The sequence below is a fragment of the Ascaphus truei genome, chromosome 5 (assembly GCF_040206685.1).
Source record: "Ascaphus truei isolate aAscTru1 chromosome 5, aAscTru1.hap1, whole genome shotgun sequence".
In the NCBI taxonomy this organism is placed as follows: domain Eukaryota; kingdom Metazoa; phylum Chordata; class Amphibia; order Anura; family Ascaphidae; genus Ascaphus; species Ascaphus truei.
The window spans coordinates 27,131,264-27,151,935 of NC_134487.1; the positions used below are offsets into that span (position 1 = coordinate 27,131,264).

At 37.5% G+C, this 20,672-nt stretch overlaps 1 protein-coding gene across 1 annotated transcript in view; it reads right to left on the reverse strand.

Moving 5' to 3' along the window:
• Positions 1 to 307: 307 nt before the first annotated feature.
• The window catches only part of GRM3 (glutamate metabotropic receptor 3), a 379,631-nt gene continuing 359,266 nt past the window's right edge, over positions 308 to 20,672 (reverse strand). The window contains exons 4-6 of the mRNA XM_075599552.1: positions 19,219 to 20,285; positions 16,518 to 16,692; positions 308 to 6,792 (exon numbers count right to left, since the gene is read on the reverse strand). Of these exons, the coding sequence (XP_075455667.1) occupies positions 6,716 to 6,792; positions 16,518 to 16,692; positions 19,219 to 20,285 (1,319 nt within the window). The 3' untranslated portion in view covers positions 308 to 6,715. The remainder of the gene's footprint in view (positions 6,793 to 16,517; positions 16,693 to 19,218; positions 20,286 to 20,672) is intronic.

The window sequence follows — 20,672 nt, forward strand, 5'->3', positions numbered from 1 at the left end:
AATTATCACTTTACTAAATTAGGGCACAAGAAGATTATGCATAGACAGATGATGGCTTGATCATAGTCAACTGGTGTTTGTTGCTGAGGCAAAGACCATTTTGCTACATTCTTTACTTGTAGTACATCTTACAGACTAACTACTGTATGTTGCCTCATAGTCTTGGAAACTTGGTTACAGCAGCATGTTTAAATAGCTGTCCACTATTGTGGTGCTGATTCTAATCACTTTGGGAATTACATATCACCAACGTCTATCAAATGACACATAAAGAAAAAAACGATCCATAGTTACATGAAATTAGCGCACAACCTTTATTCACTCACTCAAGGCCGTTGGTCGAGAAATCATATTTTATTATTCAAAAGCAGCATCAGAACAACAGCAGCATAATAGATTTTTCTGTGCTAAAAAGACTCACAGCTGTGTAAGTTTCTTCACAAGTGATCACATATTCAGAATTTATAAGATATACAGGAATATAGGAATACATTCTAGTAACGGGGGAAAGAGTTTACAAAAAATTAGACAAAATCATTTCTAAGTAAAAATGACCATAATGCAGGAACAGGTTATTAAAATCAAAAGATATTAAAAAATAAAATAGAAAAATCACATTCTGCTGAATAACAAACTAGCGTATCTCTGGAAATATTTTTAAACAGGACCTACTGTGCCTATTGGCTATTTTTTCGCTACTTATATGTAACTAATCACAGTGGTTTTACAAGAGGGGAACATCTTATGACCTGATGCATTTTCTCATCTCTTGAGTACTTTTTAAAGCATTTGTCTGATGTTCCATTATTATGACACACAATATTACACTGATTACATAAGGGAAAGTATGTTTGTTAAGTGGGAAATTGACGTGACAGAGTGTTATATTCCTTGAGCATGTCTCCTCTACTGCTAGGCTGTCCTAAAGAGGTGGAATTTCAACAGAGACTTCAAGATGGGGACATCGGCAGACATTAATGAAAAGGAAATTTCAAAGAATGAAAGGATTTATATATAAAGGAGTGGTAGAGATGAGAGGGTCAGGAGAATATAAATTGTATTCAGAATGCAGGCTTCAATAGAAACAGAAAAAGTTCAAGTCAGAAGCGCTTAACATGATCGTGGAGACTGTGAACTCTCCATATTGGTCCATTCCAAAGTATCATGAGTTGTAAACTCATTGGCCCAGATACATGAAGCAGTGGTAAGGAAAACTGGAGATGTTATCTCCAAAAAGTAATACATGTTTGGTCAGCGTGCATGCAGTTTTCCTTACCACTGCTTCGTGTGTCTGGTCCATTGACTATTTTATGAGAAGAATCAAGGAAATGTCTTAAATGATTTGCAGGAATTTAAGGTACATATCCTATAGCTGAGTAATTTAACATTGGGGTGTAAACCTCACCAGGAACACAGACAGTTTATTTTACCTTTAAGCCCACTGCACGGACCAGATTAGCTCTTTACTTTAACTAGACATGCATGCTATCTAACACCCCTAAGGCCTACTAGAGAAGTATCCTTTCAGTAGCAAGGTGACATTACCATTGTAAGATAACAATAATTTGTATGCCTATTTTTAATTAGAACTGAATTGGGTAACAAAACACTCTTGGGTTATACACACCAATACTACAAGTCCCATCTCTGGGAAAGAAAGCGGAAAACAGCCTTCGTCAATCTCGCAAATGGGAAAGAGAAATACAGTTCTAATTATCACTTTACTAAATTAGGGCACAAGAAGATTATGCATAGACAGATGATGGCTTGATCATAGTCAACTGGTGTTTGTTGCTGAGGCAAAGACCATTTTGCTACATTCTTTACTTGTAGTACATCTTACAGACTAACTACTGTATGTTGCCTCATAGTCTTGGAAACTTGGTTACAGCAGCATGTTTAAATAGCTGTCCACTATTGTGGTCATTTACTAAACTGTCAGCTGTATTACTGGGCAGAACCAGTGCAGTGAATTTTACCAGATCCACCAAAAGAAAAAACAAACAATTGCTTTCAATGGGATTTCTTTCGTTTGGTAAATGTGGTGCTATTATATTCACTAATTGTGCCCCGATGTATTTTTTTCACACTTCCGTAGATATATCCCTTTCATTGATATAGCATTTATTTTCTCCTGTAAAACACTTTCCTCCTGTATTTTATACATCCTCTCTCACTCTCGGAGGTGAGCCATGTATCAAACTCCCAATCTGCAAAACTGGGGCAATAATATAAAAAAATCAACTGCGTTCAAATTATTAAAGAACATGCCTGTATAGTCCATTGATTTTAGTGGTGAGTTTATTTTATTTTTTAGATATGCTGCTGTATTGTAGTCAGAAGGCTTTAAGAAATAGCCCCTCGGGTCCATATGTAGCAATGCAAATGGGGTGCAATTCTAGAGCAAAAGTGTGCACTAGATGCATCAAAATAAAAATCTGTTTTCAATCAAAAACATTTTTTATGATACACCTGGAACAATGTTATTGTCCCAGAATTACACCACTTTTGCCTAAATACATATGCATAATTTTGTATTAAAACACCATGCTAAGACACAATGACAGATATCTGCTGCACACCAAAAATAAATATACAACAATATAATCACCGGTGCTCCTGGCTTAGGGACTCCCTGTCTATACTCCAAAGTCAGCGAGCCAAATTAGAAGCAGGGCCTGCCAGCTACACTTGAGAAAGGCAGTTATCTGCCAAAACGTCGGAACATTGGCTCAACACATAGTTTTGTTTTTGCAGAAATCCGCAGTGCCCTGCTTCTAATTTGGCTTGAAGACACAACGACAAGACATTTTGGTAAAAACCCTAAGTTATGTATCCTTCATTATACTAAATATATACTGCAGGCCAGGGCTGGCCATCCCCAGTTCTCACGGGCCACCAACAGGTCAGGTTTTAAGGATATTCCTGCTTCCTGGCTCAATCAGTGGCAAAGTCAAGAACTGAGCCACCTGTGCTGAAGTAGGCATATCATTAAAACCTGACCTGTTGGTGGCCCTTGATGACTGGAGTTGGCCACTCCTGCTGTAGATTATCTTTACATGTTACCCAATTACAAAGTTATTGGTGCGTGCACTCTAGTTGCGTGTGACAAGTAACTAAAGCAGTTTTTTGACTCGCTGTGCAACTGCAGACTTGTAAACAAAGAGAATCAGACCTAAAGGTTCACTATTGAAACATATAAATATTTATTGGAAACTTGAGATAACATTCTGAACGTCATACATTACAAGCAGCCCTGCTTTTCATGGCTACCAACATGCTTATCTTAAAGTGTGATATACATCCAGAGCTGCCTTATACTAAACACATTGTTTCGTCACCATGTGTTATAACAATACTGTACCAATGCTATCTATACAGCAGGAGCCACCGACACCTATTGCTCTTAATTACTTTGTCATGCAGCATTTGTAAGATGATAATATGACTATAACAAGGATAGATATATACTTAAATAGCCTAGATATTCTGCTTTAAGCAGCCGTCCTTCCATTGTATTTTAAAATAAACCTTTACTATATGTAACCTCCATAAAAAAAGCTTTGGGAGCTTATGGGATTGGATTCACAGTACATGATTTATTAAAATAACGAGTGCTGAATAGCTTATGCTTGCTGTGCTTATATTGAACGCAGTACTTGTGCTTAAACAGGGTCCTTGTCATGAGTTTGTTCATTATTTGTGCTTATTCAGTGTTAGGCAGTGAAGCAAGGTGCTGCTTCAATAAGAAGAGGTGTTATTAATGAGCTTGTGCTGCAAATTGCAACTCCTATTAGTATTGGATATCCCATGCAGAATGAATTGAAAATGTAAGCAATGATCTGAAGAAAAGTCAACAGAATGCCTCATGTACTTAAACATACACCATGACCATGGGACCATGTATTAAGGCAAAATGTGTCCAATTCTAGGGCAAAACAAACTGCATCAGCTGCATAAAAGAACATTTCCTATTGATTTCAACGAGGATTTTTTTTAATACATAGGGTGCACATTTTTTGCTCCAGAATTGCACCACTTTTGCCCTGATACAAAGGCCCCCGTGTGCTGTAAAAATAAATATGATACATATATCAAAACCAGTGAAAAGGATCCGGATCGGTATATTCCATTGCTTTGAATGTGATTCCCTTGTCCATTTGATAAATCTGGTGCAGGTGTTATGCACGTCTTGCTTCTATATTACAAACGGGAGTCTTTATCCTCAAGGTGGAATAAAAATGTGTTTTGACGCAATGTTCAGTTTTGTTGGAGCAGAGCAGAGAAGTCTCCTCCCTCCCTGTCTCTCTCTTCCTTTCTTTCTCTTCGATGTCATCACATTGGTGCAAAGGGAAAACGATGGTGCTTACAGAGTCATTTTTTTCACGATCCAAATTGCCTGCAAATATCCTTGCGCAAAACCCGCAAAGAAATTGCGCCTCGAATTTTAACACATTCGTCCCTCTCTATGTGTCACTACTTCACACTGAATTAGTCAAGTGAAGAAACACTTAACATGACATCTACACGTGTTACACAGGTTCCCAAGCATGTTTCAGTCTCTACGATAACAGGTTTTGATTGCAACGATTCTGCTGCTGGGAATTTATGCAGGATCAGAGTGTCAAAGTCACTATAACTTGCAAATACTGTACATTTTGACAAAATGTATCTAATGCATTCTTAAAAGTTTAAGGGCATGATGTATCAAGGCAAATTTGGAGCAAAGTTTTGCGTATTTTTGAGTCAATATATCAAGGTTATGGCTCCAAGTTTTTCTCCGTGTCTGGCAGCAAACTGTGTCAATAGGAGGAGTTAGGTAGAAGTTACATGACACACAGATTTTAATGAGATGTATGTGTCTCTATGCGTCACTTTTTCATCTTGTAGTTGTTTTAAAAAATCAGCCAGGTCTGAGACGGCGTCAACTTTTACTGCCTACAATTTGCAAACGCAAACCGAAGCAATGCTTCCAAACAAACTGCCTTTCGCACTCGCCTTTCATTGCGACTTCGCCCCCTGAAGGACTTACTCTATATCTGCCAAAGGGGCCGATCAAGATTTTGAAAGAAATTCCCTATGGAAGTAAATGGAGAATTTCAGCAGATCGCCTGCTTTGGTGGGAATAAAGAATATATCCTAAGTCACTTCTTTTCAAACGATTAATGGAGTCAATCTGAGTGAACACTTTTTTTTTTACAGAAGAACCAAATAGTGATAAATATGTTTAAATACCTTTTAAAAGTTTCATTGTAAGCTGAAACTTGGAAGAGGTTTTACTTCCTTTAGCTACTGTGTTTTGTGCGGAGCAAACTCTCGCACAGGTAAAGTCCCCTCCCATCTAGTTGCCATTTCGCGTTCGTGGCTCCCTGACACGAGGGGAGCTGACAAACAGTGAACAAAATACTTCATTGACATGTAAATTACTTTTCTACGTTTCTGTTGAAAAGCACATTTCTGAAGAAACTAAAACTGCAAAAATGTCCTTTGGGAATAATTGAATTTTTACAGGAAAGAATTCAGACGTTAAGATGTTTACAAAAATGTATATGATCATATGAAAAGTGGATTTCCATTGGATGGGAAGGTGTTTTTTTAATAGATGGTTAAAAGTCAATTTATGAGGATAGAGGAAAATAATGAAGAAGGTGTCAGATTATTTTATGAGAGCTTTTTGTAGGTGCAGCAGTATTAGGACCATACAATAGTATGGGCCATAAAGTGGTTGTAGGCTTAAAATACTTTGGCCAAAGAACTGAAATAAATGACCATTGCTTATAAACAGATACGTATTTAGCCATATAATATGTCAAGTTAGATGTAACACGACTTTTTTTAATCTTTATGTTGTATACATGAGGTCACAATCCTAGTAGCACTGTTTTAACACAATACAGTATAGAGTATACAATGTATATGATACGGTGGATTGGGGTTCTGAGCTTACAAGGGCTGTGTGCGAAGGTTCTAGAGTAGACTCATAGATATACCTAGAACAAAACAGAAAGCCTTCCTATCTGTATAAATATATGCACTATAAAGATCCTGTGTGATATTAATCCATTGCATGGTTGAACAGCACGAAATTCATTGCCCTGCGTGGATATCCAGTATTGGAAGGGTTGAGTTAGAGGTATAAAAATTATTTTTGGCTGGCTAATACTGTAATGATGTTTGGCTACCTTCTCAGGATACGTTAAGCCATACATTCATTTCACCTTATTAAATACCCAGCAACTCCTGTATCAGGGCAACAAGGAAGTTTAAATTACCAAGAAGGAACATGCTAAAAACCTCAAGAAAAAGGTTTTATTACTGGCATCTTTACATTAATACTGCTACGGTTGTGCAAAAACAATCAGTTATACGTAATGTAACTGTAATTAACAGAAATGCATTCTAAAATTGGTTACAACAAGAACCTAATTTACAAAAACCTCATAAGTAAAATACCCTTATACTGAAACAGCAGTTGTCATAAATCACTATTACTTCTTAGTGGTCACGACAAATTGTGCAGAGAATGGACCTTATTTACACGTTCTCTAGATTTATGGGCAACATTGGTCAGAAAACCAGTCTAAAAAGCTCTAGAACATCATTGTATGCAGTCCTCAAAAATATTATTTTTCTAAAAAAAAAAAGACGTAACTGCACAACAAGTGCATATTATCTAACAGTCTAAAAACCAGGAGGGCGGAAACGTTGATCACGATTATAAAGACGAGGTGGTGGAATCAAGAACTTCCCCTCCGTTGCAAATGGTAGGTGTGTAATGTGCGCTTGCCGAGGCTGAAAAGTAAAAGAGAATTGGGTTAGTCGTATGGAAATAATGTTGGAAACCAAGTTAGTAAGGGCAGGACCAATGGCAACTGTTTAATTAGGTGCGGTAGTCAATAAAGTATACCTGTAATTGTATTGTATTGTATGTCTTTATTTATATAGCGCCATTAATATACATAGCGCTTCACAGTAGTAATACATGTGGTAATCGAATAAATAACAGATAATATAAATAACAGATCATGGGAATAAGTGCTTTAGACAAACATAACATTAAGGAAGAGGAGTCCCTGCCCCGAGGAGCTTACAATCTAATTGGTAGGTAGGGAGAACGTACAGAGACAGGAGGAGGGAGTTCTGGTAAGTGCGTCTGCAGGGGGCCAAGCTTTATGTATCATGTGTTCAGAATGTTCACAGTGCTATTCGTATGCTTCTTTAAGCAAGTGTGTCTTAAGGTGGGTCTTAAAGGTGGATAGAGAGGGTGCTAGTCGGGTACTGAGGGGAAGGGCATTCCAGAGGTGTGGGGCAGTCAGTGAAAAAGGTTTAAGGCGGGAGAGGGCTTTAGATACAAAGGGGGTAGAAAGAAGACATCCTTGAGCAGAACGCAAGAGTCGGGATGGTGCATAGCGAGAAATTAGGGCTGAGATGTAAGGAGGGGCAGAAGAGTGTAAAGCTTTAAAAGTGAGGAGAAGTTGTGAATAAGAGAGGGTTGACATACTGAGCACATAATCAATACCTTACATTATATATATATATACGTGCTGTCATTTTTTATTATTGTAGTGATTGCTTTAGCTTGGTATTAGTTATTTTTAGTTGCAAAAGAGCTTACACTCTAGTATTCTAAAATGTGCATTGGGCCCCTCACATCTGTAGCAATATATATTTCAGTAGAATAAGGCTGTGTACGGAGCTGAGAAGCTGATAAAAGCAAGGTCGAGATATGTAATATATTTTGGTTGGACCAGACAAGGAGGAGACAATTAGTGTCTCATAGCAAAAATAAGAATAAACTCTAGTGAGCTATTAAAATTAAATATTGATTAGGAGGTGTTGCATGACTAATATTATGCGAATCATGTAGTAATAAATAGTGCATACATTTGATTGCTTTCATATATTTCTTTGTAACAGTTCTTTCCATCCCGCTGTTTCCCTGCTTGTGAGAGGCAGAACACATTCTATACAGCCTAACTAGATCATTTATTGTCGAGTCTTTAGGAACATTACATTGGCCCGACTCATTATACAAACCCCTAGTGGACTGGGTGCGTCTGCATCCTGATTGGCAATAGATTGAGGATTGCCACTAATAATAGACAAGAGTATTAATCGCAGATAGTAGTAACATCATTCTGATGATCATTTATTTATAATTCACCAATGCGGTCTGCAGCGCAGTTCAAAGAAAGTATAGGAGAATTCTTCGAAGCGGGATTGGGAGGTAGTTATAAGGGAAGAGGAGAGGAAGAGGTTCAAGGCAGAGCAGAGAGAGTTTGTAGGGATGCAATAAGGGAGAATGTCTGAGTGTAGGTAGGGGCAGTGTTGTGAAGAGCTTTGCGAGTAAGGACTAGGCGTTTGAATTACAATGTCTGTTCTCATTTTTGTATTCTAGGTAAATGGTTTCTTTAATTTAAAACCTGCAATTTTTTTTTTACAAATAAAAAATGGAATGGTCTTAATTTAGAAAACATCTATACTATTTACAGTACTTAGTGGTTTTCATGTGTTTGGGAAACATGAAACATACGCCAACAACAAATATGAAACATGCTCCAAAGTTTAATCGCTAGTGTCAGAATGGACTCTCCTAAAATGCTTATTTGAGATCCTCTTTAATGTTATAAGAAGTAATTTGTCCCCAATATAGAATAGAATTGAAAGGTTTAGAAATGTAAATATCTGAAAAAGTACAAGTGTAGCATTGAAAGGGAGTCATTGTATAAGCGTATTTACCCAATATTTAGAAATAACTAGTACTGTTACTCCTGTATGCATTCTGTATGTTATTCCTGTATGCATTCTGTATGTTACTCCTGTATGCATTCTGTATGTTATTCCTGTATGCATTCTGTACAGTATGTTATTCCTGTACAGTATGCATTCTGTATGTTATTCCTGTATGCATTCTGTATGTTATTTATGTATACATTCTGTATGCATTATGTATATCATTCCTGTATGCATTATGTATGTTATTTCTTTATGCATTCTGTATGATATTCCTGTATGCATTCTGTATGTTACTCTTGTATGCATTCTGTATGTTATTACTGTATACATTCTGTATGCATTATGTATATCATTCCTGTATGCATTATGTATGTTATTTCTTTATGCATTCTGTATGTTATTCCTGTATGCATTCGGTATGTTATTCCTGTATGCATTCTGTATGTTATTTCTGTATGCATTCTGTATGTTATTCCTGTATGCATTTTGTATGTTATTCCTGTATGCATTTTGTATGTTATTCCTGTATGCATTCTGTACAGTATGTTATTTCTGTATGCATTATGTATGTTATTTCTGTATGCATTCTGTATGTTATTCCTGTATGCATTCTGTATGTTATTCCTGTATGCATTCTGTATGTTATTCCTGTATGCATTCTGTATGTTATTCCTGTATGCATTCTGTATGTTATTTATGTATGCATTCTGTGTGTTATTCCTGTATGCATTCTGTGTGTTATTCCTATATGCATTCTGTATGTTATTCCTGTATGCATTCTGTATGTTATTCCTGTATGCATTGTGTATGTGATTCCTGTATGCATTCTGTATGTTATTCCTGTATGCATTCTGTATGTTATTCCTGTATTCATTATGTATGTTATTCCTGTATGCATTCTGTATGTTATTCCTGTATGTTATTCCTGTATGCATTCTGTATATTATTACTGTATGAATTCTGTATGTCATTTCTTTTATGCATACTGTATGTTATTCCTGTATGCATTCTGTATGTTATTCCTGTATTCGGTCTGTATGTTATTCCTGTATACATTCTGTATGTTATTCATGTATGCATTCTGTGTGTTATTCCTGTATGCATTCTGTGTGTTATTCCTGTATGCATTCTGTATGTTATTCCTGTATGCATTCTGTATGTTATTCCTGTATGCATTCTGTATGTTATTCCTGTATGCATTGTGTATGTTATTTCTGTATGCATTCTGTATGTTATTTCTGTATGCATTCTGTATGTTATTCCTGTATGCATTCTGTATGTTATTCCTGTATGCATTCTGTATGTTATTCCTGTATGCATTCTGTATGTTATTCCTGTATGCATTCTGTATGTTATTCCTGTATACATTCTGTATGCATTATGTATATCATTCCTGTATGCATTCTGTATGTTATTCCTGTATGCATTCTGTATGTTATTCCTGTATGCATTCTGTATGTTATTCCTGTATGCATTCTGTATGTTATTCCTGTATGCATTCTGTATGTTATTTCTGTATGCATTCTGTATGCATTCTGTATGCATTCTGTATGTTATTCCTGTATGCATTGTGTATGTTATTTCTGTATGCATTCTGTGTGTTATTTTTGTATGCATTCTGTATGTTATTCCTGTATGCATTCTGTATGTTATTCATGTATGCATTCTGTATGTTATTCCTGTATGCATTCTGTATGTTATTCCTGTATGCATTCTGTATGTTATTCCTGTATGCATTCTGTATGTTATTCATGTATGCATTCTGTATGTTATTCCTGTATGCATTCTGTATGTTATTCCTGTATGCATTCTGTATGTTATTCCTGTATACATTCTGTATGCATTATGTATATCATTCCTGTATGCATTCTGTAAGTTATTCCTGTATGCATTCTGTATGTTATTCCTGTATGCATTCTGTATGTTATTCCTGTATACATTCTGTATGCATTATGTATATCATTCCTGTATGCATTCTGTATGTTATTCCTGTATGCATTCTGTATGTTATTTATGTATGCATTCTGTGTGTTATTCCTGTATGCATTCTGTGTGTTATTCCTGTATGCATTCTGTGTGTTATTCCTGTATGCATTCTGTATGTTATTCCTGTATGCATTCTGTATGTGATTCCTGTATGCATTCTGTATGTTATTCCTGTATGCATTCTGTATGTTATTCCTGTATGAATTCTGTATGTCATTTCTGTATGCATACTGTATGTTATTCCTGTATGCATTGTGTATGTTATTCCTGTATTCGGTCTGTATGTTATTCCTGTATACATTCTGTATGTTATTCATGTATGCATTCTGTGTGTTATTCCTGTATGCATTCTGTGTGTTATTCCTGTATGCATTCTGTATGTTATTCCTGTATGCATTGTGTATGTTATTCCTGTATGCATTCTGTATGTTATTCCTGTATGCATTGTGTATGTTATTTCTGTATGCATTCTGTATGTTATTTCTGTATGCATTCTGTATGTTATTCCTGTATGCATTCTGTATGTTATTCCTGTATGCATTCTGTATGTTATTCCTGTATGCATTCTGTATGTTATTCCTGTATGCATTCTGTATGTTATTCCTGTATGCATTCTGTATGTTATTCCTGTATGCATTCTGTATGTTATTTCTGTATGCATTCTGTATGCATTCTGTATGTTATTCCTGTATGCATTCTGTATGTTATTCCTGTATACATTCTGTATGCATTATGTATATCATTCCTGTATGCATTCTGTATGTTATTCCTGTATGCATTCTGTATGTTATTCCTGTATGCATTCTGTATGTTATTCCTGTATGCATTCTGTATGTTATTTCTGTATGCATTCTGTATGCATTCTGTATGTTATTCCTGTATGCATTCTGTATGTTATTCCTGTATGCATTGTGTATGTTATTTCTGTATGCATTCTGTGTGTTATTTCTGTATGCATTCTGTATGTTATTCCTGTATGCATTCTGTATGTTATTCATGTATGCATTCTGTATGTTATTCCTGTATGCATTCTGTATGTTATTCCTGTATGCATTCTGTATGTTATTCCTGTATACATTCTGTATGCATTATGTATATCATTCCTGTATGCATTCAGTATGTTATTTCTGTATGCATTCTGTATGTTATTCCTGTATGCATTCTGTATGTTATTCCTGTATGCATTCTGTATGTTATTCCTGTATGCATTCTGTATGTTATTCCTGTATGCATTCTGTATGTTATTCCTGTATGAATTCTGTATGTCATTTCTGTATGCATACTGTATGTTATTCCTGTATGCATTGTGTATGTTATTCCTGTATTCGGTCTGTATGTTATTCCTGTATACATTCTGTATGTTATTCATGTATGCATTCTGTGTGTTATTCCTGTATGCATTCTGTGTGTTATTCCTGTATGCATTCTGTATGTTATTCCTGTATGCATTCTGTATGTTATTCCTGTATGCATTCTGTATGTTATTCCTGTATGCATTGTGTATGTTATTTCTGTATGCATTCTGTATGTTATTTCTGTATGCATTCTGTATGTTATTCCTGTATGCATTCTGTATGTTATTCCTGTATGCATTCTGTATGTTATTCCTGTATGCATTCTGTATGTTATTCCTGTATGCATTCTGTATGTTATTCCTGTATGCATTCTGTATGTTATTCCTGTATGCATTCTGTATGTTATTTCTGTATGCATTCTGTATGCATTCTGTATGTTATTCCTGTATGCATTCTGTATGTTATTCCTGTATACATTCTGTATGCATTATGTATATCATTCCTGTATGCATTCTGTATGTTATTCCTGTATGCATTCTGTATGTTATTCCTGTATGCATTCTGTATGTTATTCCTGTATGCATTCTGTATGTTATTCCTGTATGCATTCTGTATGTTATTTCTGTATGCATTCTGTATGCATTCTGTATGTTATTCCTGTATGCATTCTGTATGTTATTCCTGTATGCATTGTGTATGTTATTTCTGTATGCATTCTGTGTGTTATTTCTGTATGCATTCTGTATGTTATTCCTGTATGCATTCTGTATGTTATTCATGTATGCATTCTGTATGTTATTCCTGTATGCATTCTGTATGTTATTCCTGTATGCATTCTGTATGTTATTCCTGTATACATTCTGTATGCATTATGTATATCATTCCTGTATGCATTCAGTATGTTATTTCTGTATGCATTCTGTATGTTATTCCTGTATGCATTCTGTATGTTATTCCTGTATGCATTCTGTATGTTATTCCTGTATGCATTCTGTATGTTATTCCTGTATGCATTCTGTATGTTATTTCTGTATGCATTCTGTATGCATTCTGTATGTTAGTCCTGTATGCATTCTGTATGTTATTCCTGTATGCATTGTGTATGTTATTTCTGTATGCATTCTGTATATTATTCCTGTATGCATTCTGTATGTTATTCATGTATGCATTCTGTATGTTATTCCTGTATGCATTCTGTATGTTATTCCTGTATGCATTCTGTATGTTATTCCTGTATACATTCTGTATGCATTATGTATATCATTCCTGTATGCATTCAGTATGTTATTTCTGTATGCATTCTGTATGTTATTCCTGTATGCATTCTGTATGTTATTCCTGTATGCATTCTGTATGTTATTCCTGTATGCATTCTGTATGTTATTCCTGTATGCATTCTGTATGTTATTTCTGTATGCATTCTGTATGCATTCTGTATGTTATTCCTGTATGCATTCTGTATGTTATTCCTGTATGCATTCTGTATGTTATTCCTGTATGCATTGTCTGCCATGCACTCCTTATATTCACAGGGGTCAAATGCATTCAAATGTTATAGTGCAAGATTGGGGCATCATCGCACAGAAACGCTCATTCACTTCATCGCTAGTTATTCATTCATTTACACGGTGATCCAAGAGGGATCAAAAAAGATTACCCATATCTGCACTCAGCAAAAAAATTCCTAATACAATAAAGTAGACAGATACAGTAGTCTTCAAATAATGTTCAACATCTATCTGTCTACTTTATTGTATTAGGAATTTTTTGCCGAGTGCAGATATGGGTAATCTTTTTTGATCCCTCTTGAATCACGGTGTAAATATAAGAAGTCCATTACCCCATGCACCCCACAGATCCAGATACTTCATTGTTACTTGTTTATTAAGGTTTGAGCGGTTAGTATTTTTCTGTGTTTAATTATTGGGAGTTTCTCTACTACACTGCCCCGATTGATACTATCACAGTTTCATGAGTATACCCCGTGGTATTTGAGTGGTGTGGATTACACCTTAAGGAATTTGTTCACTATTGTTGAAACCATTACATATTGTGAAGTAAAATTCCTGCAGCTACTAATGATCCCTTCCCTAGTTGTACTACATGAATCAAGCAGCTTTTATTATTCATTGAAAGAGTTCAACACCCTTGTGTCTGATCCTTTTGTGATTCTTTACACAACGTGTGGATGACCTGCCACTTATGCCCCAAACCAAATGAAACACCCGTACGAACATATAAGGCCATAATTCACAGGTGATCCCTTTCAATGAATAAGAGGAACCTTTCTAAATATTTCAGTCCTGACTCCTGAAGAAGCGCCACGTTGCACCAAATGCATCAGGAAAGACATCTGCTCTTCTCCTGCTTAGTAGTCATGGCAAAATTGTATAAAGAATGCACTTTATATACGGATTCTCTAGATTTGTGGGTAACCTCTACAAAAATGTAGGACATCATTGTATATGGTAGTCCTCAAAACCGGCATTCTGGCAAACACAGATGTTGATAATTATTATAAGTATGATGTGTGGGAGTCAAAATCTTCCCCTCTGTTGCAAATAGTAGGTGTGTAATGTGTCAGTGACATGATTAAATAGCACATGCTGAATGAGACGAATCTCTCTAACTGATTTATTGGAACATGGTGAGTTGATGCACGTAACACAGCTTAGGATATATGTGTTTCCTTTATGAGAAGTTGTAGTTTTAGGATGATAACATAAAAGGGAGAAGGAGTGGCTCTGTGAGTCAAGACACTGACTGGCACTAAGTTTGAAGCAGGGGAATCTGGTTCAATTCCTGGTGTCGGCTCCTTGTGACCTTGGGCAAGTCACTTTATCTCCCTGTCCCCCAGGCACCAAAAAATAGATTGTAAGCTCCACAGGGCAGGGACCTGTGCCTGCAAAATGTCTCTGTACAGCGCTACGTAAAACAACAGCGCTATACAAGAACATGCTATAATAATAATAATAATAAAAGGCTCATGTTTTAAAAATGTTGTTTGGGCCTCAGTGCTAACATTGATGTTGTGTGTCAGGCTTCATTATCTGTCTTATTGTGCTTGAAATGTAATGGTGCTGATTGTCGCAGAAGATCTCAGCCTCCCATTCATTTGAACTTTCCTATATTAGTACTTTTGAGAGTGGTTGTAAAGGTTGCCGAGCAAAAGATATCTGAAAATACAACCTGATTACTGCTGAATAGGTACAACGCCGAAACAGGGAAGTACAGAGATTCCGGGTTTTTTTGGAAGGCTAGTCCATCAAAGAGCTATATTTATAATTCAGCAGTGAGAAATTAGTATACAAAGACAGGACTGTGACATGTAATAACCTCCCGACCGTTAACTCTAACTAATCACCCTTACTTTGTTGAGTAACCGTAGTTTTGCCAGGCTTTCTTGTGCTGATGAAATTAATATAGTTTTCAAAAGAGAGCAAGTTCTTGGCGATCAGCACTCTAATGAGAATCAGGAAAGTCCCCGTCAATGAAATAATATATATTTAAAAAAATGTTGACACAATAACATCTTGTAAGTGGGCAAATTTCCTTTGAAAAAGTAAGTTACACTCATCTTTGTAACTATATAAGGATAGCATTTACCCTATTTCCTCGATTCTAAGACGCACCTTTTTTCCGATTTTCACATGTTTGAAATCGAGGTGAGTCTTAGAATCAATGTATTAAAAAAATGAAAAGAAATAAAAAGTGCCTACAGTACTAACCCCCTCTTTCACTTACCATGTTTCAGGAGAGGTCCCATGTCAGCGGAGGATGAAGCAGGCGGCAGCAGTAGAAGAGGTCCCACGTCTACAGATGGTTGAAGATGGACAGCTGGCAGTTGTGCGGCGGCGGCGGCGGTAGGACAGGTCTCAAGTCTGCAGGTGAATGAAGATAAGAAGACGGCGGGCGTGCGGTGGCAGGAGATCATAATAGCAGGAGAGCTGAGTCGGAGCAGAGTGGCATAGGGGAACGGCTGGGGAGGTGCACACTGTAACACCGGAAGTTGACCGGTGTCTGACGTCCGGTTACAGTGCACTCTTCCCCAGCCGTTCCCCTATGCCACTCTGCTCTGGCTCAGCTCTTTGCTATTATGATCTCCTGCCGCCACCGCCACTGCACGCCCGCTGTCTTATCTTCATTCACCTGCAGACGTGGAACCAGTCCTGTTGCCGCACTCCCGCCACACACTGTCCATCTTCAACCATCTGCAGACGTGGGACTTCTCCTGCCGCCACCGCCCGCTTCATCCTCCGCTGACATGGGACCTCTCCTGAAACATGGTAAGTGAAAAAGTAATTTTCCTCAATTTTAAGGGCCAAATCGATGGTGCGTCTTACAATCGAGGAAATACGGTATATTGAGAAAATCTAACTATCCGTGACATAAAAGAACTACCGTACAGGACATCTAGTTCAAGTCAAATTGGCTTGCCTTTGAAGGCCAACTCTAAAAATGATGGACTCCGTCAGACTAAATTCCAGTAGAATAACTTACACTGGGAGTAGTTGGTTGCTGTGCCGCTGACACTGAATCTGTTCAGATGGAGTCTGTGAGTAACAACATTCTTCTGTGGTTGAAACAGGATGATGTGAACTTTTGGGGCAAACAAGCAGCCCAACACTACAAAACCACTCAGACTTACTGAGATGCACATGGTTGTGGTCTGGACCTGTAATGGAAAAACAGATGTCTGCTTATTGTCAAGTTGCATATTATGTTCTTCACTGCCTACACACACAGATACACACACACACACACACACACACACACACACACACACACACACACACACACACACACACACACACACACACACACACACACACACACACACACATTAGGTAGAATACCTCAGCAGAGGTAGGAGGTGCAAGGTAAAGGTAAAAAATAGAAGTCATTAGTGATCACCCTGTTTCGGTCCCAGGAGGGACCTTCTTCCCCCCTGAAGAAGGTACCTCTGGGGACCGAAACGTTGGGATATATCTGCATGATAGACTGAAACACTTTTCTCTTCTACTCCCTGTGCTATGCTAGTATTCTGATCACCTTGGTGATCATTAATGACTTATCTATCTATTTATCTATCTATCTATCTACACTGTATATATATATATACAGTACATATACATTGATTAAAGTGTGGTGGTACTGGAAGGTACTGTACCTTCTTATTAACAATCTTATTAGAGTACCACTACTTTTTGATTTACAAACTTAAACATTGCAAATGTAAAATGTATTTATTTTAGGAGACTTCTCTCAATTTCTGCCTTCCTAGCAAAAATATTGTTGGCATTTTTCAAATACCTGTATATAGACAAAATCACTTTATCCCACTGTACAACACACACACACCTAACCTAATTGTCTTCAGTGTCGGCGCCACCCACAGTAACGCAACCGCAGTGGTACAGTAGTCGCACGGGAAGATTAATACTGTGGGGAGTCCCATTCGGAAGCATGGACCACGGCAGGCACTGTCTCTGGCGCCACAGGCTTTCACTTTTATGTCCTTGCCACCAACGAGAGTAAGTCTAGCTACATCTGTATATATGCAAAAGTGGCAATAGAATCGCTACAATAAACCTATATTTCCCCTGCTTTACTGCTTTATTAAATGTTACCTCCCAAAATATTTTTGGGTTTACCATTGCCGTTACGTATGCTATTTAGGAATATTACACAAGATCACTATGCAGAATAATAAGCAATTATCCCACAGTATTTGTGTGTAGGAATGGAATGGAATAACCAAATCCCTATTGATAGCAAATAGTCCTATTCATGGTGCTTGCCCCCAAAAATATTATAGTAGCCGGCCCCATACTCTAACGAAAATGTTTTTTTGGAAAAGGTGATATAACCTTTAATACAGATGTAGTAAGACTTACAGCCTTCGTGACCACGGACAACAGGCTGAAATCTGAGGCCTACGTGCGATTGGCTCGCGGGCTCCAGAAAGCAGTACATTTTGCAGTACATTTTGCTCTCAGTCAGAGAGAGACTGTTTCTCTCTGTGACTCCTCTGCACAGCTCTTACATACGCGTGGCTGGCCCGGCAGGATTAACGCTACAGTGGTCCCATTCAGAAGCGGGGACCCCACTGAGTTAATCTTCCAGGGCTGCTTACTGCTCCCTTGACTGCGATCGAGCCCCGGCCCGGGCCCCGTTCTGGCCCTCACACACTTTCACGGCCCCCCGCAGGCAGTAAGTCTAACTACACCTGTACTTTCCACAGCTTTGATGCTTATATTTGCAACTGTGCAAGAAAAGATGGCCGCCATTCCATTCATACGAATAACCGAAGTAAGCTTAAAGATATAAATTATATTGAAAAACAACAGAATGTTAAATAACTCTGGGGTTTCGTGTGCTATATTCCCAAATATCTTTGAGAGAGACTGCTGCTCTAGACACAAAATCATAAGTGAAGTCATTTATTACAAGAACAAAGTTTGGTTCTGAGAAATATATGACACTTTGTTCCCAGATTCACAAAGTTCTGTTAACTCAGGGCTCACATTAGCATCGGCCTGACAGCATGTTAAGTTAGCACTACCTTACATTAACTCCCTCCAGACCCTTAAATAGAGCATTAGAGCAGGGGCTAGGGTGCAAGAGAGTCTTATTTTACTAATGTCTTAAGTGCTATATACAGTATATTCTCTCAAACAACCTGTGCATAGAAATGGGCACACCTGAGATACCTTGTATATTTGCATGTACTTTACATATCCTATTAGCATATATCTCAAGTGTGCTCCTTTTTGTGCACAGGTGTCTCTTCACCTGTTGTTTAAAGGTGTGCTTGAGAGGATATACTGTATATAGCACTTGAGACTCTCTAGTAAAATAGGACTTTCTCTGTTGCTTGCTCTCCTCGTCTCGCCACCAGAACCCATATTTCAGGGTCTGGAGGGATCTAATGCCACCTTTCTGTATGACATAAGTAATACATAATTAAATCCCTCTGTCACAGAGCTCTGTGGATAGGCATTGTTTGGGGGAACACCTCTTTGGCATATAAGTAGCACTAACGTTCATTATAGCAACGCAAGGGCCCGTTACGGTTGAAAATAGCTCTTAACACTGCGTTATTGACCTTTCACAATGCCCGTCAGCACTTCTCATAGTTTCTAAATTCACAAATGTGCATTACAGCAAACAAATAAGGTAAAAATGCAGTTGGACTTACTCTGTAGTCACTTGACGTCACATAAAATATAGGGAGGAAAGCGAGCCAGATTATGCAGGTTGTGTACATTGTAAATCCAATAAACTTGGCTTCATTGAAGTTTTCTGGGCACTTCCTTGTTTTGAAGGCATACACAGTACACAATATGACTAGGACCACATCGTATGTTAAAGAGATTAACATACTGGAATCTTTGACATTGCATTTTAATATAACAGTTTCCCGTTTCTCAGGAAGCGTGTACCGTCTGGTGCCAGGAAATTCCAACATGAGCCACACAGACACAATAACAATCTGAATTAAGATGAGGCTCAAGCATATGATGACCTGGGATCTGGGGCTGATGAATTTAGGTCTTTGAGCGCCATCGTTTACACCACTGAATATCCTGGCAATACGATTCGTCTTTGTCAGAAGGGCCGAATAGCAAACCACGAAAGATGTTCCAAGTCCCAATCGGCGAAGAGTGCATATGACTGGGGACGGTTTTGCTATAAAGAAGAATGTCATACAATAGCACAAAAAGACCCCAATCAATAGAATGTAGCACAGTTCACGGCCTGATGCCTTGACCAACGGAGTGCTGTTGTGCTTCATAAAGACTCCGGCAACCAGGCATGTGCACACAAAGCCGAGACACGCAATGGTCACTGGTCCTATTGCCCACGCATCTTCCCACTTGATGTAGTCTTCTGGTAAATCAAAACAGCTTGTTAAGTCAGCAGTTGGCCACTGTCCTGGCCCACAGTCAGTGCAGGTGAATTCATCAGTAAGGTACTCATAAGTTTCACATGGGATGCAAATCCAACAACATACATCTCCTGGTTGCATATTTTTCATTTCGTTTGGAGCGCATGGATCACTGCACTGTGATGTTGGAACTAAACTCTTGGACCACTGTATCAAATCTATGTCCAGTGACAAGGTTTCGGCCCAATGACCGATTTTAAGGTAGGAGTATTTGCCAATGTTGTACTGAAAATTGAACACGTTGTATCGGCCAATTCCATCTCCATACGTGTCAAATTTCACAATGTTGTCTGTATCACTCGGTGGGTTAAATGGAGCTGTTAAAACAAATGAGAAATCATTAATATTTATCGTATTAACCAGCCACCCGAAAAACATAATGATTTGCATTTCTTACAATATTGTGTTATCATTCTCTGTATTATATTATTTATGTTGTAAGTCAATGCATACATTGTTGGTGATATGACTACAAATATAGATGCTTCTATCTATATTTTTACAGATGGCAATTTATCTGGATGAGCAAAAGTCAAGTTTTAAAACATACTAATTTAACAATAAGAAACCAAGATAAATACATTCTTAAATCATAGTGGTCAGTTTTGAAATATATGAAAAAATGGATGACAATTTGAAAAATGAGGAGTATTAGGAATTTTGTCTGAAAACACAAATACAATATTGTAGCTATGCAATAAGAT